Here is a 26,059-nt window from a genome sequence, read left to right on the forward strand (position 1 = left end):
CCAGCGTACAGACTTGCATAAATTAATGAATGTATAATCACATGCCTAATGTTTTATACAAATACATTCATAATTATATAATTGCAAATACATCCATTGTACCTAGTACAATAATAAACAAATACACACACACACACACACACACATATATATAATAATATATATATTATATATATATATATATATATATATAATATATATAATGCAAGCATAAGAAGAATCAAACTTATTCTTTTTTGTATTCTAATTTGTAGAGGCAACGCAAAACATGACCACCTGAAGAAGAAAACTGATTCAAAGCCCAAAATAAATTAAGACAGACAGACTGACAGAGAGTAAGGCATATGTGCTAACTTTTTTGGCGGGTGGGGGAGGCGAAAATATGCACTTACCATATATCACAGAGACAGAGACACAGAGAGAAGCACTGACGCTGACTAACCCTCTTTTGTTAAAAGAAGAAAAACTGTACAGACCCCTTTTAGAAAGCTCGGGAGAAACAGCGAATGAAGAAGTTATGAACAAAATCTTTTTTTTTTTAAACGACGAGACAGAGAAATGAATGAACAATGAATCTATTGAATATTTAATGAATGCCATCTATCATTTTTTGGTCTCTCTCTCTCTCTCTCTCTCTCTCTCTCTCTCTCTCTCTCTCTCTGCACCAACTCCGACCTACCGCAATCCACTAACAACTAGGAAAGTACTTAATGGCCTGGTTAGATCAACTGTTTGATTGTTTGTTTGTATGGTGCTTTTACGCTGCATTCACCAACGGGACAAACGGCTTTACGTGACTTCCGAACCACGTCGAGAGTGAACTTCTATCACCAGAAATACACATCTCTCACGCCTCAATTGAATGCCCGAGAATCGAACTCGCGGACAACGAGGTGGCACGCCAACACCATACCGACCACGCCACTGAGGCGCTCTTAGGTCAACAGTGATATACTGAATTTTGGGGTTGTCCCAATATCGTCCCGACAACGTCTGGTCCAGGAACAAAACGTGAAGGATCTTTTGCTGTGCAGCAAGGAGAGAGAGGTATAAGGAACTCGCAGGATTAGGAACTAGAATCTTTAACTACAGAAAAGGCTACGTCAGAATCAGGTGATGAATTTATCATAGTGAATAAAAAGAATGAAGAGCGGTGGAGAATATAAGAAACTTAGATAATGTACGGAATGCTGGGAATATAAAGGATGTAAGTAAAAAGTATTGAGTTATGTATAAGAAGTAGGGAGCGTAAGAATTCTGACAGAAGTTAAAGATGACAAAAATCGAAAATAATGAAGGGTAAAGAATATGAGGGCAAATGTAAGTGAAGTGAAAAGTACAATACATACCCACACACCTATTTACTTAGAAAATAAGAAACGTAGACAACATTATTTTCATGGAAAAATAGGAATGAGTCAGGATGAAATTGTTGAATAATTGTGCTTTTAAAACTGATTGGAAGACGTATGATAATGTCGGATAAATTAAGCGATATCAGTCAAAGAAATAAAAAAAAAATAAAGTAAGGCTATGCAAAAGAAATGCTGCAAAAGATATAGAACATGGAAAGATTGTAAGAATATAAATGCAAAGGGTGAAAAAACAAAGACTAAAAAGGGGCGTCAATCTACTGATGACAGAACAGTTGTGGTAAGGAGATAAGGAAATGAAGTGATAACGAGCAGTCAAAGTGGGGCGAGAGAGAGAGAGAGAAGAGAGAGAGAGAGAGAGAGAGAGAGAGAGAGATAAAGCACCAAGGATGCTAAATGGGAGGGCTTTAAAACGGTGAGATGCTGACTTTTCGGAGATAAAACTTAAGATGCCCGGGAGACGTTGGGGTGATGCCGGGTATGAGGCTGACGCTCAAATAAAGGGAGGCAGAGGCTAAGGAGAACTCTAAGTGAGAGAGAGAGAGAGAGAGAGAGAGAGAGAGAGAGAGAGAGAGAGAGAGAGAGAGAGAAACTGGCTATAGTGGGATTACTTTCTGTGGATATGGTCTTCATTTGCATTGGTTATTGAAAAATACACTTTAGCTGAAGTGGGTATTACCTCTTATAGATCTGGTTGAAAATAATGTTGTCAACTGACTTAGAGAGAGAGAGAGAGAGAGAGAGAGAGAGAGAGAGAGAGAGAGAGAATACAGACTGCTGGAATACTCTCAGTGATATAAACACAGTCATCATTGTTTTCCATATGAATCAATTAAATGAGCCAAAATTTGCATACAACAAACACGTTAGGTTCGAGAATTAGAAGTGGAACCGATCCGGTATTCAAGCAACTCTTTCCAGTGAACCTTGAAAATCCTCTCAAACAAACGTCTTAGTGCTTTATTTTGTTATCGGGAGCCCATTTGTCATTATAAAATCCTAATTATGCTATACAGGATTTCTTTTCACTCATTTATTCATAAATGTAGTATACATGCTTCTAAAGCACATGTCTGGCTAATTTAGACAAATAAGGAAAATGATATGAAAGATTTGCATTTGAACATACTATAACTGATCAGCAACCTCACGGAAAAATAACCAAGGCGTGATCCAACCTCAAGCTTACTCGGGACGCATTCAAGACTTTTCCCTTGCCTATAAGCTGTAAACATAATATTCCTTACTTTTAACGTTAATCAAAATGTGCTAAAATCTTCGGCCAAATAGAGTCTTGTTTCACCAACGAAAATTAAAATAAATACGCTATATTTTATTAGAAATAATTTTTCTGTACTGCTTAACATGCACATTATTTATTTTTACATTTTCATTTTAACAAATAAATCATAAATATCCTATCCTAAAATTCCCGTATCTTTAACTCAACGCGAAACACCTTTTCCAGACCTTTTTGGGTTCTTTCAGAGACCCTTTCCAACCCCAGAACAAGAAAAACAACAACAAAGTAGTTCGTATACTTATTTACCCAAGTAAGCAAAAAAAAAAAAAAAAAAAAAAAAAAAAAAAAAAAAAAAAAAAAACGCAACACAAAAAGGATATAACCCACTACTTCCAGTTTCAATCATATGTTTTGCCTTGACCCTGGTTCAGAAACACTTTAATACTGTGTACGAAACGGAAATACTCAAAGGTCATAGTAGAAACAAGCGGTCTTATAGAAAAATGCGTTACACTTCCTATGTCAGCGAATGATTCACTCACAACAACTGCAGACTAACAACCAATGTCAAATATTGTTTACGAAAAGAAGATATATAAAAACAAAAGCCTTACAGGGGAACAATATTACAGAAGAGTTCTGTCGGCTTACAAATTAAAGTATTACATTTTTTATCGATAACTCTACCAAGACCCCGGATAAAAGAGGAGGGTTACAGTTGGGCTTAGACCGCCTCATACGATTTCGAAACTCTGCAACAAATCTTAATTAACGGGCTGGTGAATACGATAATGGGTCTTAATGAGGGACGAGTGTCATGAGGTGCCGACGAAAGGGACGATATTATGTATAATATAAATCTGAATAGAAATAACACCAAGGATAATAATGGATATTCCAAAACAAAGGAGGAATAAAGATACGATAGTAACCCATTGCATAGAACTCCGGGGGAAATATAATAAATGGTGAAATGAACTCTGCATTGCTATCATGGAAATATTACTAGACTGAATACTCCTAGACGAATAATGAGAGAGAGAGAGAGAGAGAGAGAGAGAGAGAGAGAGAGAGAGAGAGAGAGAGAGAGAATGGAACAGGAGGTCGCAGTGCCAAGTTTACCTCCAAGTGCCAAATTCTCAGCATGTCTTTCTCAAATGGGGGTTAGGGGTTGGCGGTGGGGGGCCTTGGGATAAGAACACTGGTGGATAATAGGAATGGGGGGCGGGAGGGGACTTCTTGAACCATCACTTTCAAAATCAACGCTCTCTTTCACTATGGTTGAATACGATTCCGAAAAGTCACCTTTTCCGAAGTAAGGTCACAGTTTTTAAATGAAAAGTACGAAAGATATGTAGAGAGAGAGAGAGAGAGAGAGAGAGAGAGAGAGAGAGAGAGAGAGAGAGAGAGAATTCTAATGTTACGCTGTGAATTGTGTTGCCTAACTTGCGAAAGGGTAAGAGACATTTTCCTAACTAGTTCAAGAAATGGAAAAGAAAATTTATCGTAAAAGAAATTTACACTTTCAATGAAATGCATGGAAGATGCGTGTAAGAAAACATAAAAACACGGAGAGAGAGAGAGAGAGAGAGAGAGAGAGAGAGAGAGAGAGAGAGAGGAGAGAGCATAATCGTAGTTACAATTTAAAACTATATTGCTTGATTTGCGAAAACTATTTACGCGCATTACACTTAAAATACAATACGGAACAACAAGTGGTTTTCACATGACAATAAAATAAATAAATAATCATTACACCTAATGATTAAAAACAAGAAGCACCAAAAATGCGCTTGATAACACGAAATAAAATGTAAGATAAGTTGGAATTAAGGCGTGCAGACTAGATATGCAAGATTAGAAGTATTTGGGCCAAGGGGCGCATAAACTTCGAAGCTGCACGTCACCCGTGACAGTATTGAAAAAACACGCCCATCTCGGTGTCAAAGTCTTGAAGGGGAGTTATCGTTTTAGATCCTACGTATAACTGAAGCTCCAGCAAAGTATCAACTATATATGAAATCACGCCTGTGTAACATTTTCTTTCGTTATTAACATGTAGAGCACAATTTCAATTGGGTTTGCCATGGAAAATCTTGAAAAAAAATTACTTGTATGTATATTTAGCCCCTGCTAGCATCAACTTTAGCGATGAAAGCTGTCCGGTAATGAAAGATATGATAGATTTTGATATTCGGCTTCTTCAGAAATTAAAGAAACTGATGTGAAGTCGTGGATTATTCAGAATTATAAGAAAACGCATTGTGTTTCCATAAATTTTCTGTGTGTAAATGTTACGACGACAGTATATCTCGATAGATTAAAAACAGGTTTATGTTGATGCTGTCCGGTCCATGGGCAGCTTATCTCACTATAGACTTCGAGGATCGTGACTGGCCTTCCGCCTTCCCCTCTATCTCTTATGTTGTCGCCAGTTTATGACTAATTATAATAACATCACACGAAAATAAACTTGCATGCTTGTGGCGTTTTGGCTATAGCACAAAAAGTTAATAAAAAAACAATTATCACACTGCCAAGTCTCAGCCGCAATTAAACAAATAAAGTTGTCTCTTAGGCTGCATTCTAACACCAACCGAACCCCAATTCTCATTCAATCCGAAGCCTTCAGCAATCCCAAAATTGCTCTTTTTCCCCACCATGCCTTCCACTCCACTCCTGAGCTATATAGATTCTCTCCTGCATATACGAACTTTTTTACGAAAGACGTATGCCTGTTAATTCGTTTGAGGTTACACCATGTTATTTTTTCATTTCCAATTGTACTTCTCTTTCCATTTGAGTAGGAGTATGGCCAAAGCTTCAAGCTGCCAGTCTCTTCAAGGAAATGATCCATAAATTCTGTAAAGTAACCTAATTGATTCAAAGCTAAGGGGACCTTATTCTCGCAAGTTCTTAACCTCCACATAGGACGTGCCACTGAACTAAAGGTAAGGTTTTACTACTTGTAAAGTGAGAGAAGACCAAAATATAAAATCCTTCATAACTGAGAGAGAGAGAGAGAGAGAGAGAGAGAGTTTGGATGCTTGGGTCAAAAGCAAGAACCCCGATCAGGAAGTATCTTAATTTCATCATCAGCACACAAAATACACAATAGCGGAAAGGAAAGGTCAAATTTAAACTGAGAACGTCTAGCATGAAGTAGAAGTCCTAATTCGAAGGTAGAACTTCTATGCTTAAAGTAAATGGTTAGATTTTACATCAGAACGTCTAAGATTAAAGTGCAAGACCGCACCAAAAGTTAAAGCTCCCATGATTGAAGCGATTGACCAGATTTGATGTTAGAACCTCATGGCCTGAATTGGAAGGTCAGGTCTGATATTAGACTTCAGGGATTGAAAAAGAGTGATTTGTTAGATGTGAAGTCTGAACTTCTGGGCTTGAAGAGAGAAACTAAGTGTGAAGTTATTACATCTTGTCGTGAAGCGAAAAGCATATTTGAAATTACCACCTCTGGGCTTAAATTAACGCTAATACATGAAGTAAGATCGCTGGGCTAGAGGTAAACCACAAAGTGCATAATTTACCGTTAAAATGGTCAATAAACAAGTCTTCCTTTGAATACTAATTATATTTCAGAACTAACACTAACCCCACATAAAAATGAAGGTACGTTTATTTACATATCTCGGCCCTTACTCCCACGCGCTGTTTACCTGCGGAAAGTAATTAAAAAAGAAAAACTCGTGTTTGCCCCCAAAGAGAACTGACGGAGTCGACAGATGGGGGATGCAATTTTATAGATGGGAGAGAAAAAAGTCAACGCATAAATAATTACGGCATAGGTTTATCGCCTAAGAAATCAGTTCTGGTCCAATAGCGGTGAAATTCTTGGCGCAACTCAAGAACTGCGAAATGTCCAAGGTCTTTTAACTTATCCGCTCTCTCTCTCTCTCTCTCCTCTCTCTCTCTCTCTCTCTCTCTACATATATATATATATATATATATATATATATATATATATATATATATATATAATATATAAATAATATATATATATATTATATATGTGTGTGTGTATACATGTATACACACACAAATACTTGTGCATACGTAGGCTTATACCTTGGAGGCTATACGATACAAACACACTTAAATATGTGTGTGTTAGTATATATATATATAATAATATATATATGTATATATAATATAATATATATATATATATATATATATATCTATATATATTATATATATATATATATATATATATATATATATAAATTACCATTCTTTATCAATGTACATAAACCTATAACATACACACATTGCATAAGTATTTATCCATCACCCATATATTTTCACTACCCTTCAGCACTTCCGTTTGACATAGCTGGTCTCGGATAGGCAAATGTACCTAATTGATATTAACTAAAATAAGACCAGGATCTGACTAATTCATACGAGGTCTCCCCCTCAGCTCATAAGATGTGGAGCCACGAGAAATAAATGTCACCTGAATGCATTTATTCTTATTAATTAGATATATCTCTAGCGAAAATCAAAGCAACTTTCTTGTGATCGTGTATGAATTCATGTAATATTTATGTAAGTAATTGTATGTATGTAAGTACTGACCTCATGCATAAGTTTCTGATTTCTAAATATACAAACATAAATCTAGACTTACATACACAAAAATATGAATGTAATTTCTTATGCTAGATTAATTACTGTGAATTAATTTAGCGAAACTACAGAGTAACACTGCTAGATTCCCACAGGGCACATCCAAATGCTTTATTCTCGATACATGAGAATTACACCAAGGTAAAGTTAAAGAAGTTGGACAGCTCAGTAACAAGAACACAAAGAGAAAGGATAAAAGTTATAAAGCACGAAGCACTGCAGCTGGGACTGAAGGAACAGTGTAAAGAACCTGCAAACCGTCTATAGCCAACTTAGCAACGACCCAAACGGGAGGCTACGCCCACTATGAAAGGATACGAACTAATTAACGCAATTAAATAAATTGAAATGGTCGATGGTCTACAAGGCAAAGATACAGTTAGTCGTCTTAAGGAACCGGATAAAGCATCAACTGGCTCATGATTCATAAATTAGTGAATTATCAAATAAAAATGAATAAATAATGAGGGAATGTTAGAACTAGATCAAAGACGAGGTCACTAAGCATATCATATATATATATATATATATATATATATATATATATATATATATATATATAATATATATATATATGAAACACACTATCGGAAGTGAAAGAAATAGCCCTGAAAACTCTAAGCTTATTTCTATGAGAATTTTAGGCTCATGAATTGAAGTTTTATTCTGGTGCGTCCTTCGACATTCAAGAAGGCTATCATACAACTGAATATTAGAACGAAACAGACAATTATAATTCTTACAAATACGGTGCTGCTGTACAGGGATAATAAAAACCTACATTCAGTGTATTTAACTTTTCAGAACCACACAACGATCAAATTTATTAATCAATTTCTCTGACCTTTATCAAAACATTATAACAAATTTAGTGAGATCATATTTATCACGTTGTTCACAGCATAAACAGAATTTCACGATGAAAATAGTCATAACCAACATTTGAAAAATTTTCGTTTAATTTTGGCACATTAACACCCTATCTTCATAATTCACGGTTTTCTGCATATTGCTATATATTATATATATATATATATATATATATATATATATATATATATATAGTATAGTATGTATGTATGTATGTATGTAGTATGTGTATGATGTGTGTGTGCTTGTTTGTTTGTGTGTGTATTTCAGATTGAAAGCGCCGGCTTATTTCGGCTATAATAATTTGCAACTGAGTTCGACGGATCTGCGTGTGGAGAGACATTGAAATACATCTTAATCTTTTCTCTAGCATGAAGTGATGGTACGTCCTTGCTGTCACCTCACGTGCATGGGTTCGAATTCCACCACAGCTTCCTCTTTTATTCCGCATTCGGATTCAAGGCTATTATCATTTAGCACAGCCAAAAGTGTGAATGAATAGAGTAGTTAAGAGGTCATCGTAGCTATTGATAAACACACACACACACATACACACACACACACACACACACACACACATATATATATATATATATATATATTATATATATAATATTATATATAAGTAATTTCTAATGTAAAGAGTTGGTTTAATAAACACTATAAATTCGACTGTACAGAGTTGGTTTAAAAAAGAATGCTGTGGGAATTACTTCATTCATCAATTAAATACTAATCTATACGGATCATCTTAGTCGCATTAAAATCTATAAAATGCTACCATGCCTTGTCATGTATGGACCATGTTCCATATTTATCTCAACATCTTATTGTAACGAATCTATTTGTAAAATAAACTACAATTTAAACGAATATAAACACATACGCATACATTACAGAAAAACACTATACACACATGCACACACAATTACCCCATATATATATATATATATATATATATATATATATATATGTATATATATATATATATATATATATATATATGTGTGTGTGTGTGTGTGTGTGTGTGTGTGTGTGTGTGTGTGTGTGTGTATAACTGAATCATGAAAGTTTAGAACGTGATAAATGGATAAATAAATGTATAAGCCACGAAGGAAAGTGAAACTCTGGAGTAGCTGCAAGACCTTTCGACTCAACGTCCTTTACTTAGCAGACTGACTAAGTAAAGGACGTTGAGACGAGAGGTCTTGCAGTTACTCCAGTATTTCACTTTACTTCGTGGCTTATACCTTTATTTATTTATGTATTTATATATGCGTATATATATATATATATTTGATAGAAATAAGACGCCCATGACGAATATTTACTAATAAAGAAATATATCGACTTTGTAGTGGAATACTTTCAATCCAGATATCATCCTAACTGAATACTCTATTAAAATCTAAATGTAGTCACGAGCAGGAGACACGAGAGAGAGATGAGAGAGAGGAACGGGAGAGAGAGGGAGATGAAACCCGGAGAGAGAGCCGAGAGAAACATTCGCTGATAACATTCTCAACGTAATGCAAGCAACTTGGATGACGGGAAAAGATAAAACGGAGATTGACAGATTGATAGTGTATGCATACTACTCAAATCACGACGACTGAGGTCACCAATTCTCAAAAGACTTATTTTCATAGAACAAACATTAAAAGCTAACGTGATAAGAAAAACCAGTTGACAACGTGCATAAAACTATACCCACTAACAAAATCATAAAATGGCCCAAAATTCTGGAAATTTTCAAGAAGCAAATCTGTAAATTGTTTACGGAACGAAAGAAAATGAAAATAAGTTAAATTCAAGATAAAGTGAGTATCAGTTTAATATCTGCCATCTGATCAATTGAGATACGAGGACAGTGCAGAGCCAGACCTGACCTAACCTAACCCGACCTTACCTAACCTAACCTCCAGTCTTCCTGGTCGATTTAGATCTCGAAAGTAGGGTCAAGTTATTTGTTTTCAAGCCCCTTTGATTATTTATTTATTCATTTTTAGTTCCTACAACTGACTATGAATACACCAGAGGACCACACACTGAAACTCCGGATGAATAGATGTATTTTGATGGCCAAGGTCCTTGCACCAAGCCCGTCCACCATTTGCAAAAAGTGGGAAATGGATACCACTGTTAGATCGAGTTTAGAAAAAAATGCCAATTTCATAGACGTTTAGTGAAAAAATAAAGTATGTATGTAAGTATATATATATACGTATATATATATATATATATATATATATATATATATATATATATCCATTGCAATATGGCACATGCTTCTTTTTAGTGTTTATATGTATAGTATATATATATATATATATATATATATATATATATATTAGTATATATATATACATATATATAAACAGATATATGCCCATGTATATAAGTTATATGAATACATGCATATATATGTATGTATTATATATATTATATATATATATATAATATATATGCACATATATAAAGTATATGTATGTATTAACACTGAGTGCTTTTGAAAACCCGTCCCTTTGTGAAAGGTCATATTCACAAACAAGTCCTTATACGTTGGCACATGCGCTCCCATGAGGCAGACCTACAACTGCCTATAAGCTTGAGTGCGAGCGAGTGTGCGTGTGTGCGTGCGTGTTTGCGCAGCACTATGAACGTACGAAAAAGCAAAGTGTTGTGGGTGTGTGAGAGATGGCTTTGGCACTCATACAGAGGGGCACCAATGAGTAATACATCCCCACGGGGAGATGGGTGATGTGAGGACTGGGGAAGTGTTCAGGGGACGACTATGGATTATGCTAAGATCACGGGGGTGGGTGGGGGGAATCGGGAATGAGAAAGAGCTGGGATGGGGGAGGGAAATGAGCTGGGGGGAGACGAAGACCGGAGGTAAACTTGGAAATGTGGTAGAGATTAGGCGCTAGCGTCTTTTTAACATAACATAAACAACAATGTACGGAATCAAGATAAACAACAAAAATATTCTTCAAGTATTATAAAGGTACGACGCTAATATCGCTGGAATAAGAAACTAAATAAACAATGATTACGAAAATAAAGCAAAAGTGGAAAAAACGGCACAAACAACCATTTCCTTGAAAAAGAGAAAACGAAAAAAAGACGCACATTATGCAACATGTTGACTAGTAAGTCATATATACAGACTACTTAAAAAACAGACCTGCTCACGCGAGATTCTATTTATTCAAACTGATACTGTTGACTTTTTCATTGATCTTTGATGATGTAATGCCAGTATGGATAAAACACTTTAATTATTCAGTTTTCGACGAGCATAAAATCATCATTTTTTTAATAACAAGATATTTTGAAATACCAAAAATATCAGGAGAGAAAACGGGTTTCCATCTATATAAATATTTAGATATTTATATAGGTGGAAGCTAGCTGCCACAAGCTGGCCTTCTTTCCAATGCCCTTCAACTAACTTACTCAACATTTCCACGCTTGAAGCATTAAAATAATAATATCATTATTGTTACAGATCACAAAACAGATCTCCATCGTAAATTATGATACTGTCAAACGAAAAACTCCATAAAAGCGGCCCCGATAAATCGTAAAGCCAGAAAGAATAAGACTTATGTTTGAAGACGTATAAAAATAGATTTCTGGTGCCAGGGTTCAATTTCCTATCTCAGTTCCAAGGGATTACAATGACTAACTGGATTCCATTACATATTTTGCCCCTCAATAAAAAAAAAGATACATTCGAAAATAATTCAAACAAATGCAAAATGTAAACCAAAAATAAATAAATAAAAACAATTGAAAAATGATAGTATGATGATTATAAAATAACTGATTACTATATCAAATAAAAATTTTTCCATCCAAATTTCAGAATAAAATTGAATAAAAGTCCTATTTTATTGTAAAAACACACACACACACATATATATGTGTGCATGCATATATATACATATATATAATATATATATATATATATATATATATATATATATATATATATATATATATATATATATATATATATATATATATATACATATATATATATATATATATATATATATATATATATATATATATATGATAATTTTCCGAAGTTTTTTTCTAGATATTTATAAACAAAAGGCCCTCTAGTGTTGGTAAGCTTTCTATCCTTTGATAAGAGAATAGAGCCTTTTAGCTGCAGTTTTGAAAAAGGTTAACTTGACCACTGACGTCAAGGTGAAATGGTGAAAATTCCAGTTTTTTTTCTTTTTCTTAAACAGCCCCTCGAGACTGAAGATCCCCGCGTGAATTAAGATCAGTACTATGCGACTTCGAGCTACGAAATTCACGAGTCTGTATACAGATCAAAAAGTAAAAGCTTAGACACCCCATATGACAAAGTTTTGCTTGGCATTTCTTTTGGAGTACAGGTGATGATAGCTGTTTGGCTAATGTACTAATGTCTTAAGACAACATGTCTTAAAACATTACATTTGACTACTGTCTAGCTTATCACATAATAACGCTTTCCTACAATGTCTGTACACTGTCGAGTATTCTGAGCAAATCATGTGACATCTGCATATATATATATATATATATATATATATATATATATATATATATATATATATGTGTGTGTGTGTGTGTGTGTGTGTGTGTGTGTGTGTGTGTTTTTTCTTAGCATACTATATGAAAACAATCTTCATACATTGTTCCTTGAACTGAAAATAAAATTCCATCAAGCAAAATACGATAAAACTAACTTAAATCATATATATATATATATATATATATATATATATATATATATATATATATATATATATATATACACAATTAACAAAATAGACGCCACTACCTGAGCGGTGAAACGGCACGAAATCGCCTCCCCAGAAAGCATGCTGTTTAGACTACCCAGGGGTACTCACCATGAGATCTTGGCCACTTGGATGTTTTCCAGAGACACCACAAGAACGGCCTCGCCTCCTGCGGCTACCGTCACCGCCTCCATCCGTGCCGTAAGCGAAGCTGGGGGGAGAAGAAGAAGACGAAAAAGAATGAACCGGTCATTTTAAACGTAAAATAATACATTTACGGCGTCACATGGCTAAGAATGACTGAAACAGGGGGAAGAAGAAGAATAAAAGTATGAACGTGTAATTTTAACGATAAAAATAATAAATCTAAGGCGTCACATGGCTGAAAAGGACTGAAACTGAGCATTAAGTTTTATTCGAATACAGACGCCCAAAAGAACCAAAACTAAACTTGTGAGATCAATGTCTTATGAGTTACCAGATTGAAAGAACTATAGCATGAACTATAATTTGAGAGTTATTGAAATTAAATCCATTTGATATTGATGGCAGATAGGTTGATAAACTGAAATAAATAATGTACGTGATCCTACTCTTATGAAACTGAGGTGACAATAGATGAAAAAAGTTCTTAACGATGGTTTTATCATCTGAAAAATCTTTTCTAAACATTTCAGATATCTTCAGCGAATTAGTAAAATGTTTGATAATTCATTCAAATATCTTCAGAGGAAGAACAAGAACTACAAGAACCAACTGTACAATCTGCCTTCATATGTATCTAAAAGTGAAAAGCGGTGTCTCAGCTAACATAAATCTGTTGCTTTGAAGAACAAAAGTATGTTTTCATAGAGACCCATTATTAAATACCAGGAAATGAACCCCTTTCTTTTTATAGTACGCTCATTTTATAAGACTTATCAGTTTTAGCTTTGAAAAGTCTCCGTCAGGCGGTTCCCCCATCCTCAGCTTTAAGTTTTTAATCAGCTCCTGTTTAGAGTTCTTCCATTTTTTCAGACTTTTTAAAGTACTTACTGTATACTTAATTTTCTCTTGCTCTCTTATAATAATGTTGGTGTCTTCCAAACAATCAAATAAAAGTGCGTCTGGAGACCGTAAAGTCCCGCCAGGGATCAGCAATGTAAGACTGCCTCTCCAGTTCCCCAACCTTCAAAAAAGCGAAAGAGTTCCCTTCTACTGATCCTAATATTTCCCAAAACTCCAATCTCATGTTGCTAGTCAGAAATTGCCCATCTTCGGTCAAAATTTCTTAAACATCTAACTACAACTTCCTCTGCCATTCTATTAACATAAAGACGCAAATATGCAGCCAGAAAAACAAACCCATCAGAAAACACAACCTCCTCCAACGTCGTTGGCGGGGGTAAAAATCTACAAAGATTAAAAAGATATCAAGAAGAAGAAGAGTGATTACAGTTATGTCAATGAAACCGAACGGCTTTCTTTTCCCTGTCAAAAATCTTTAAAAATCTGTCTGTGTAATTTTCCTTATAAACTGTACATGGTATTTATGATCGCACCTGGCTCCCATAGGTATACATATATATATATTATTATATATATATATATGTGATATATATATAATATATACATATATGTGTATATATATATTTATATATATATATATATATATAATTATATATATATATATATATAACATAATATATTATATATATATATTATATATATATATATATATACACACACACACACACACACATATATAGATTATATATATATAATATATATATATATCTAGATAGGGCAACATCAAGGTTTGAAGAAGTTTTGCAATACACTACCATTTGTTTATCTACGTGCTATATGAACATGCCATAGCAATACATATGCAATGTGAATAATAAAAATATCATCGTTTATAACAATAGTGTGGATAAACATCTAACACCCCAATGACCTCAAGGTGACCTATACTGCGTTAGCTGTCATACGAAGCTGACTCTAAATAAAACTTACAGTAACTTCGCAATCCAGTTTATCTAACGACGGAAAAACGCCAGTTTCACAAACAAGGCGAATTACTGACATAAAAAGACACAGACATAATGAAATACATATCACCATAGATATTGCAATGGTGCTTTACATAAGTCAATCGACCAACTAGTTAGTAGGTACACATACTTCTTTCCTCTTCGATAATACTAATTATTATAATGATAATTTTTACATACAAAATATAACGTTTAGGAAAACAGAAACTATCACTCAGCTGAGCTAAGCGTGCTATCTAATGCAAAGATTATAAAAAAATGAGTGAAGATACAAAGAAAAGTCTCTTGTGTACTAATAAGGTCAAAACAGACAAAATGGGCAGACAACAGTGCCAAGAAACGTAAGTGAAAAAAGTGTAGGCAGCGGTTAACTTAATGAATGTGAAGGACTTCTAAATGTTCATTCTTTCCCTCGCGTCACATTAGCGTGATTCTTCATTGTAAAAGTTATGATGTTGGTGCAGTACATGATAAATAGTACTTCAGTAAATGTATGCTGTTGAACAGTCTTCATTTTTCATATCAAACTTTCCGTTTAATTTGTGCTTTTAAATATTATTTTTCAATTAAATGCTTCAATTCATTCTTCAGTATTTCATAAAGAGGAGGTTCTCTAATGATTTCAGTAGCAGGTATTTGAAATGAAAAAAACGAAATTCTTCATTTAAAGTAATCCTTCATTTTCTAGTAAATGATTTTTAAAAATCCAATTATAAGTTTAATCTCCTTCCATCACAAAGCGGGAGCTCTGGCATTATAATTTTGGTTACCGTTAATCTTCGTTGGTCTCCATTAACTATGTACACGAAAACTTACATTTCCTTTAACTGTCAATGTACATGAAAAACTTACATCAGTTTGAACTATTAGTATCCAATTCTAATAATGTGACAAATACTTCTTCCTCCAGCAATCTACTTATTGAACAAACAGGAAAACAGTCTACATTTGCCGCATGTAAATAAAATAAATTTAAAGCATTGTATTGTCTATATAAAAGAAAACAATTTACGTACGTAAATAAACTTCAATAAGTAACTATTCTTACCCTCGTATATCCTAACTTGTCACTACTTACTTAAACCAAATTTCTTACACAAGTATTTCACAGCATGGCTTTAGTAAAAATGTGTATGCTTAGTACCTTACAGCAATGTCAACGTACACGAGAACAGAGAACGTACACACTCATCATTACTAATTACCAGTTTTGGCAAAAGGAAAGTAAGAGAAATTCCTTGCTTAGAGCTTTATAAGTAAAGTATATATAAAATCGCCTAAATAAAGACACCTATTTAGTAACGTGCCAAAGAATGGATACAGAAATAACTCCATATAGACACCGAAACCGGACTGCTCTCTCGTTCTCCCTCTTAGCCTGTGATACTATTATGAGTTTCTTGCACAGGTTTGCCTTGGAAATGGTATATATTTCTTTCTTGTATGCTGCACTGGTCATATAAGAATAAATAGACATATTTATACTATCAGCATAATACACATCAGCGGGTTAGAAAGATTGAAACAGAATTAAACTTACTATTTACGCTGCACACATTCATCTACTATGATTCATTAGTTTAAGTACAACAGCAGTGACTGTTATGGTGATGTTTTTCTGGCGCCCACCCCTTTTTGTTTTTGGAACTGTTTATATATATATATATATATATATATATATATATATATATATATATATATATATATATATATATATATATATATATCAAGTGGTTACCAACCTTGCTTCACTAACGACTCACAAAATCGATTCTAAACTAGTCAAGGGCTTGGGGCCAAGAACTTCATCGCAAAGGACTTGTTGAGTACCAACTGAAGGATAATAGAATCCCGTCCATGTGGAAGAAGCGCATAATAAACTTAGTGTTAATTTGGATGGTGGTAGGAAGTAAGAGATTGATTCGTATATGTATTTAGGGGTAAATTATGAATTACTTTCGTTAGAGAATAGAAGTAGGTCAGAATAGGTGAAGCAAGGAAAGTAGCACTCTGTGTGTGTGTGTGTGTGTGTGTGTGTGTAAAGACAAGAAACTTGGAATGTCTGTGACAGCCAAGGTGGATGTATATGAAGCGTTTGAATAGCCAATTCTCCTTTATGGAAGTGACGTGTAGGTGTTCAGTGAAAACATTGAAACAAAAAGCTAAAGCTGTTAACATGAATTACTTGCGTTGTACCTGCAAGCGTAGGAAGAACTGAAAGGATGAGAAATGTGGAGATACATAGGAATATTACAAACGATGGCGCAGATGAGGAATAAATCTTAGTGTTTAGAGGTGGTTTGGTCACATGATAATAAATGTAATACGTTAGATTGGTATAAATATTGAAAGAAGGGGAAAGTCCAGAGAATGTTGGATAGATATAATACGAAAATACAAATGGCTAATACAATACAGTGCACAATGTAATTAGAAAACAGACCTGACGGAAGGCATTACTAACAGCAAAAAATAACAAAATAATAATATATAAATGTGGATTTTAAACACACACAGTCTTGCCTTTAGTGAAGGGTCGTTAAGACAGAAAGATTCAGGCAGTTCTTCGTTTTTCATTTTCCTCCGTGGCATTACCTTTATATATATATATATATATATATATATATATATATATATATATATATATATATATATATGTGTGTGTGTGTGTGTGTGTGTGTGTGTATGTATGTATGTATGTATATGTGTGTGTGTGTGTGCCAGCACGCGAGCGTGTAGATAGAAAAATAGACAAAGATAATTATAATGGAGTCAACGGATGTACTTAACGGTACTGAAACGTATTTAAAGTAATTCGGCAAGGAAACAAGAACAATAAAGACAGCATCCCGTCAAGAAAAAAAAGGAAACGACACAAATCGCACAAACAATTTGTTTTCCCACAAACATACAAACAAAAAAAGCTTCAGTACAGTAAGACAAAAACTTCCTCTATACAATTAAACACAAGTAAAACGTAAAGAACTAAAAGTAACATGCAAATGAATTAAGCATCGCATAATTTACTCTTTAAAATCCAGCAAAAGCATGACATAATCTCTCCTGCGACAACTAACGTAACCAAGTAGTTACTTTCCGATAGCATTACAGTGCCTGCTAAGGTTACATAACGCTCAAAATGACACATGCAGCCTGCCAAATGACTAAAGTTACTTGACACATAACAGCGTCGTATAAAAATAAATCTTAGACGTAATAAAACAAATACTTCACACAAACATACACAGTGGTGTGTATAAAACAAGAATTCTCTCGAATCAAATTACGTGGATTACTATTCGTTTTTGTTTATTTCCGCCATAAAATATATTCGCGAGAAAAATCACTAAATGCAATGAACACATTAGTGGTCTAGTTAAACTACTAAATAACAATAATAATAATAATAATAATAATAATACATAAGACAGACTAAAGAACTAGCCAGCGATGACACATGGCAATGGCTACAGAGGGGAGAGCTAAAGAAGGAAACGGAAGGAATGATAACAACGGCACAAGATCAGTTCCTAAGAACCAGATATGTTCAAAGAACGATAGACGGAAATAACATCTCTCCCATATGTAGGAAGCAAGCGAATGCCCGGCACTTGCACAGAACCAGTACAAAAAGAAGCATGATTCAGTGGCAAAAGCCCTCCACTGGAGCCTGTGCAAGAAACATCAGCTACCTTGCAGTAATAAGTGGTACGAGCACCAACCTGAGGGAGTGATAGAAAACGATCAGGCAAAGATCCTCTGGGACTATGGTATCAGAACAGATAGGGTGATGCGTGCAAATAGACCAGACGTGACGTTGATTGACAAAGTCAAGAAGAAAGTATCACTCATTGATGTCGCAATACCATGGGACACTAGAGTTGAAGAGAAAGAGAGGGAAAAAATGGATAAGCATCAAGATCTGAAAATAGAAATAAGAAGGATATGGGATATGCCAGTGGAAATTGTACCCATAATCATAGAGCACTAGGCACGATCCCAAGATCCCTGAAAAGGAACCTAGAAAAACTAGAGACTGAAGTAGCTCCAGGACTCATGCAGATGAGTGTGATCCTAGAAACGGCGCACATAGTAAGAAAAGTGATGGACTCCTAAGGAGGCAGGATGCAACCCGGAACCCCACACTATAAATACCACCCAGTCGAATTGGAGGACAGTGATAGAGCACAAAAACATAATAATAATAATAATAATAATAATAATAATAATAATAATAATAATAATAATAATAATAATAATAATAATAATAATAATAATAATATTTAGGTAGAAGACCCTCTTTCAAGCATGTTCTATTGAAGGAGATAGCTGCTTCAGCTGCATTTATTTTATAGCTCTTTTCTATTCTTCTTATTACGGCTTTTTCAGTCCTATTTAGGTTGGCGAGCAACGCGCCTATTGGATACATTTGAAAAGTCAAGATAAACGAATTTTATATATAAATTTCGTAAAATTCGTTCATCTTGACTTTTCATATGTATCCAATAGGCACGTTGCCGTAATAAGAAGAATAGAAAAGAACTTCTATAAAATAAATGCCTCCAATAGAATAATAATAAAGTTAAGTATATCTTAGTTTTACCAGACCACTGAGCTGATTAATAGCTCTCCTAGGGCTGGCCCGAAGGATTAGATATTTTTACATGGCCAGGAACCAATTGGTCACCTAGCAACGGGACCTACAGCTTATTGTGGGATCCGAACCTCACTATATCGAGTAATAATAATAATTCATATGTCATCTACCATAACTAAATATCCCTATATATTCGTCAGCTTAGGCTAATAGAAAATATTTCCCTTTCGGACAAAGTAGACGTAACATCGATTCGTTAGCGATCACCTGAAAAAAAAAGTAACAAATCTGGAATTTGTGCAAATTCATATCTACAATTGGAGTGAAAGTGACTGCCATGCTTAGCGTTGCTAACCTGGGATGTTGGGGAAACAGTATAGTATCTGGTCTGGGAGTTGTATGATATTTGATGAAATAGCTGTATGGTTATATGAAAATGTTAAATTACGAAATCTTGCGTTTTTAAGGCACGTATTATCATAAACTGCAGCGGATAGCCAGATGTCAAACCCCTGTTGATACTGGCAAACAGTAAGGCTCTACGTTTAACCTCGGCCCAACAGACATAATCAGACGATGTAACCTAATGTCATGGATTCATTGACTCACGACAATGGCGAACGATCCCCAACTAACTCAAATGACCCCCAAGTAAATAGTCGTTTCGGTCGAGTAGTGGTTTTAGGTAAAATAGCTCATACTGACTCGAATGCACTCTTATCAAAATCATGCAATAGCACTGCTTCAGTTCTCCTTGTTGTGACAAGTCAATGATATGTCGTGAATCAAATTTGATCTTAGTTCCCTTGTGTCATAGCAAAAATGACATTGAGTATATCATTCTAACTAAGAAAAACAAAGCCCGACTTACAACACATTTACAAAATAATAAACCGGCTTAAAATTTAACAAACCGCAGAGAATCTTCAGGGGTACAATGCCTGACATACTTCGCGAACGCAGTCAGCTTCAATTTGAGCCCAACTGTAGCAAGACCGCCCAAGACGAAAGCTGAGATGCAGCGGTCCTAACCGGAAAATCAAGAGTAATTTCACGACTATAACACAAACTTGTCACGACCCTTAGACACGGTAACTCGCCAACTTCATTTGCTTCGGCGGAAGACCAACTTAAACGGTGCCAAGAGCTTTGAAAATGTTAAGAACAACAATTCCATAACAGAGAACAGCAAGAAACCTTTCCAAAAGGAACTAAATTTATTGACAGCAAATATGACCATGAAACAATGAATAATCCATATCATATACAATCAATATAAACTACTCGTCAGTTTATATATAAATATATAAAGACTATGAGCAATATACCGATGTAATTAACTAATGTACTTCTCTAACTAAAACATCCCTGCAAATGCGTGTGGATCGGTTCTTAAAGAAATACCCGAGATTTGTACAATGTTTTTTTTTAAGACAAATAAGAGCCACATACGTACGAGTTAATGTCGGAAGAAACTGTATATCTCACTTCCTTAGATTTCGAACATACTGGCTGCTGTTATTGCTGTCTACAGCTCAAAGTGATATAAAGCTCATCTGCCTCCTTTCTTATTAACCGAGTGGTTAAAGACTTCGCCTCAACAGAGATCGATTCCACTGTGAAGAAAGCTTTGTCCCAGCGCCCGTTCCTTGAAAAATCCATCGTGCCAGTGTTTACTTAAGCAGTGAGGAATTAATACCTGGTGATTAACAGACAGTAGTGGGTCGCAGCATGAGTCGAGAATGCATACCTAAAAGGGCTTGCTAGGAACCGAAAGGCTAACACCCTCTGGAGGCCTCCTTTCTTGGAAGAATATATATATATATATATATATATATATATATATATATATATATATATATATATATATATATATATATATATATAAGGAGTATCAAGAGTTTTCGTGTTATTTCAACACATGGTACTCCTTTTATTTTCCCTGATGCCTTAGTTAAATATATTGTCACACGCTATTCAGTGACATATAAGCATCTATATATTATATATTAATATATATATATATTATATATATATATATATATATATATATATATATATATATATATATATATATATATATATATATATATATATATATATATATATATATATATATATATATATATATATATATATATATATATATACACATGACACGGTAGCAGAATATTCTCTCACTCTCAGGGAATGAAATAACACCTCGTAAATCTCAGAGAAATGGCCCCTTTTGTTACGAGAAAACCATTTTCACCTTTTTGAACGGTGGGGGAAAAAAATGACCATTTGCACTTAACCGTCGATCCACAACTCCTCTTAAACGACCGTACGAACATGCCGCTAACGATGCCATAGGCACGCGAAATGACACAATAACCCGAGAGAGAGAGAGAGAGAGAGAGAGAGAGAGGCGTGTCTCTGACATAACTATAGAACTTATTCGCAAACGGGGCAACCTCTCTCCCCTCTTTTAGCAACTCTTGAATGGGACCAGATTTTCCCCTCCGTCACCAACTACCTCAGAGAGAAGAAGAAGAAAGTGACGCTGCTGCTCTCCATAATTAAGATTGTTCGTTGTCGTCGAGCCGTTTCAACGTGACGTGCAAAAAACCACGACGCTTTTGTTTATTTTCTTGATAGTTTCTTTCATTATTCTACTGACGTGTTCATTATGAGTCGCGTAAGGTCTTCCTGTTTTGGCCAAAAGAGAAAAAGACGAAGCGAAGTTGTATGTTGTAATAGTACTATTTAGTACTTTTACCATCAGCTGGTTTAAAATGAAGTAATGAAATAACTGATATTTTCAAGTGATTTGTATTTTCTTTGTTGTAAGCCGTTTTAAGTTGATGTGACGAAAATTAGACCAAAGAAGGGAGTTGCTACTAGCGACTAGTAATATGATTTTAAGATTGATGATTTTTGGGGAGTAAAGACCTTATGAAGGGTGGATTGTCCTTCGCTGGAGGAGGTTTGTGGTCTCTGAACATTATATTATTATTATTATTATTATTATTATTATTATTATTATTATTATTATTTATATAAGCAGGTTCATGCGGACCCAGCCAAATAGGCCATGAACTTTAGAAAAAAGAATGAAGTAACATATTGGTTAAGCTAAAGGAACAATTGTGATTACTTTAAACAAAAGATAGACGTAGTACAAAAATCGTAGCTTAGAAGCAACAGAAAAGTTAAAGAAACTTTGAGCTTCATTAAAAAGGCAAGATGACAGTGTCTTAAACTTATAAGAATCATTTTTTTTTCTAAACGACATGGACAGCTTGATTTACAAAACTGCAGGAAACGGAATAAAAGGTTTTTTGTGACATCTGGGCAGTAAGAGAGAGTGGATTGGGTCAGACCCATATGCAATTTTTGTGAACAATGAAAATCGACCATAGTAATTCCAAAATATAAGTACACGTGGGCACCTGGGATCAAATTAACAATCTTTCGTGAATTCACAACATAAGAATAAATGAAAAGATGAATAAATTCCTATAAAATATATTCACTAAGGGCCGGCGATAATCATCGCTGGAAAATGCCTTTGAAATAATTATCTTTTAAATATATTGTGGATGAATTGATTAAATGCTTATTCTTCATGTGAACACAAAATCCTAGGAACAGAATAACCTATTTGCTTATTCAGTTGTATTCCTCATTAATAATTTTACTCATGGTTTAATTTTCAAAATTGAGAGACATCCAACGATACAGCTTATCTCAGGAGTTCCGGAGAGAGAGAGAGAGAGAGAGAGAGAGAGAGAGAGAGAGAGAGAGAGAGAGAGCACGTTGTGCTGGTTCGTATTATTTCGGGAAACGGACACCACTAAAGGAGGCATGTTTTGGGCGGTGGCTAGTTTGGTCACGGCTGACGCCCATTAGGCGAAACTTCAAAAAAGTGGCCCAAAGTCTAGAAAAGGAGAGTAGGAGAGTAGAAGGTCCATAACGGATGGACATCTATACTAAACGACTGGCTGTACAACGAAAGTAAACATACATAACGGCTAAACGGTCCTAGAGCCTGATCAGTCAAAAAATAAATAAATAAGTAAATAAAAATTGGTCTCCCAAAAAGGCTAGATACAGCAATATGATAAGATTTCTTCAATACAATTATGGGATATAGATATTTGCATGAATAAGTAGTACGTTTATTTCTAATTTGGTTGTTAAACGTGGTACTTCCGAATACTTCTTTGAATGAAATTTACTGCCGGTAGCATACCCAAATGTTACATTTCAGCGTCGGGAATAGATATCTAGTTCTTAAAAGCTTCGCTAACTTATTTTGGAAGCTGCTCTCTCTCTTTCTTGTCAGCAGATGATTCTCCTAGACTTTAAAGTAATGCCTTTTCTTCCGCCGGAATGTACAACTCTCTTTAAGCAAATAATATATCCATGTTCAAAAGCACTTACTTCTAACAAAATAAAATCGTTCAAATATTCACAGATTCCTAAGCAATGCTCTTAGGTTTGAGTTTACTTCCTCTGTAAAGAAAAACGTGAACCTTCGTTGGAATATATTTTGTGTAAACAAATTCTCCAAGTTAAAACATTCTCTCTAACTTCTCTCAATACTGTTCTCTTCCGGTAGAGTCAAGGTTCGAATTATAGCAGCGGACTCCGCAGGTCTTAAATGCAGCTCAGTTTTCGACATCTTATCGATCTCATATTTTGAGTTTATTCCCGTTTCAATGTCAGTGCTAAAGACAACGCAGAGAAACAATTGAAAATGTTCTTCAGTCTCGACATCTCGTTGTTTTCAAGTATTTTAATCCACTTTTGCATTTTTACCGTTGTTGACTCCCGCGGTGAAAGCTATAGTGCTCCCCGGCGCTATCAGTTGCGCCCCCACTGCTATTTCTTTGCCGATTGTATCACTTAGGTAATTCGAGTAGAGCTAGCAGCTCACTCATGGTACAATTTTAAAGTTTTCTTTTGCTGTTCCCTCAGTCGTCCCTCGAGCAATTTGGTTGTATCAATATTATTCTCTTACAATTTTCATCATCATCATCCATTGCTGTTAATACAATCAACATTATCAATCAGAAGAAATGCGTATGATATCAACAGTATTGTTAACATTAAAATTTATCAAATAATTAAACACTAAGAAGAGAAAGCAGCAAAAGCCAGAGCTCCCTCCCTCTCCCAGACTGGCTAGAAGCAGAGGGTTAATATAATAATAATAATAATAATAATAATAATAATAATAATAATAATAATAATAATAATAATAATAATAATAATAATAATAATAATACCTAGTCAAACACCATGCGTTACTGAAATTTGCATAAGACCTTAAAAGAGTTCCTTGATCACCAATGGGTGACAATGAGGCCCACAAACCAACAAAGGAAGTGACCGTTTTTCACCACCAGTCTACAATACGACTTACGACTGTCATGGGGCGTTCGGTATCAGTCAGAGACAGCACAGAAGCAACTGCTCTTTCAAAAATAGCATAACGGGAAGAAAAAAAGACTAAAATGGTATGTGGCAGTGCAAACTGATATGCCGGTGCCCTACAACGGCCTTTTTTCTTTAAATAAGATGGATTATGATGATACTAAAGTATCAGACTGGTAGGTAGCACAAACATTAATGGTGCATTGTAAGCTAACAGCAAATTACGAAAAATTTCTACGGTAATTATATTACTATAGCTTCAGAGGCTTTTTTTGAGGAGTAAAACCGACAGGGTTGGCAATGCACTGGCTCTAACTAACACTTGTATGAAGGTTTAAAACCTGATAAATACGACAAGTTTAGATTCTAAAAATAAAAGTAACGTTAAAAGAATCATAGAAAACGAAGCTGAAAAGGATTTCTAGAGCATAACAATCGCGACAATAAATAATCAACAAAACTTCACTACCCCGGGATTTCTTATCAGCAAGTAGTACATTTCGAATATGTTACTTTGCTAAAGTAAAGTATGAAAGTTTAGAATGCCAGAAAAGTTGCTTCGTCTGCGCAGCTAGAGAATTCGTATCGCTGCTACTAGACGCAGTAGAGTCCAGAATAACTCGACAGGAATCTGCACTTCTCCAAGGTCAGGGCATACTCACTACCGCTTTACACTTACACACACAATACACACTCAATGCACACACACACACACATATATATATATATATATATATATATATATATATATATTCTATATATAATATATATATAATAATATAGAGAGAGAGAGAGAGAGAGAAGAGAGAGAGAGAGAGAGAGACGAGAGAGGTAACAAACAAAAAATAATGAAGGAAAAAAATGTCAGTTATTGTCCCCAGTATGTGCATCTCGATCTTCCACAAAAAGATATAAAAATATCCCCAATGACTCGTAACATAACATGTACGTTTTAAATATTTAACATAAAGAAAAATTACACGTTGAAACGGCCATAAAAGATCATTCATTGACAAGGAGGAAACTCATGTTTTCTTTGATTCTGAGAGAGAGAGAGAGAG

General features: G+C 34.7%; 1 protein-coding gene across 3 annotated transcripts in view; it reads right to left on the minus strand.

Annotated features, from left to right (window-relative positions):
• LOC135215381 (titin-like) overlaps positions 1–26,059 on the minus strand; it is a 212,409-nt gene that overhangs the window by 53,114 nt on the left and 133,236 nt on the right. For all 3 annotated transcript variants that reach the window (XM_064249982.1, XM_064249973.1, XM_064249963.1), the window contains one exon: positions 13,053–13,152. In XM_064249982.1, the coding sequence (XP_064106052.1) occupies positions 13,053–13,152 (100 nt within the window). The remainder of the gene's footprint in view (positions 1–13,052; positions 13,153–26,059) is intronic.

This window comes from Macrobrachium nipponense, chromosome 19, assembly GCF_015104395.2.
Source record: "Macrobrachium nipponense isolate FS-2020 chromosome 19, ASM1510439v2, whole genome shotgun sequence".
Taxonomy (NCBI): Eukaryota; Metazoa; Arthropoda; class Malacostraca; order Decapoda; family Palaemonidae; genus Macrobrachium; species Macrobrachium nipponense.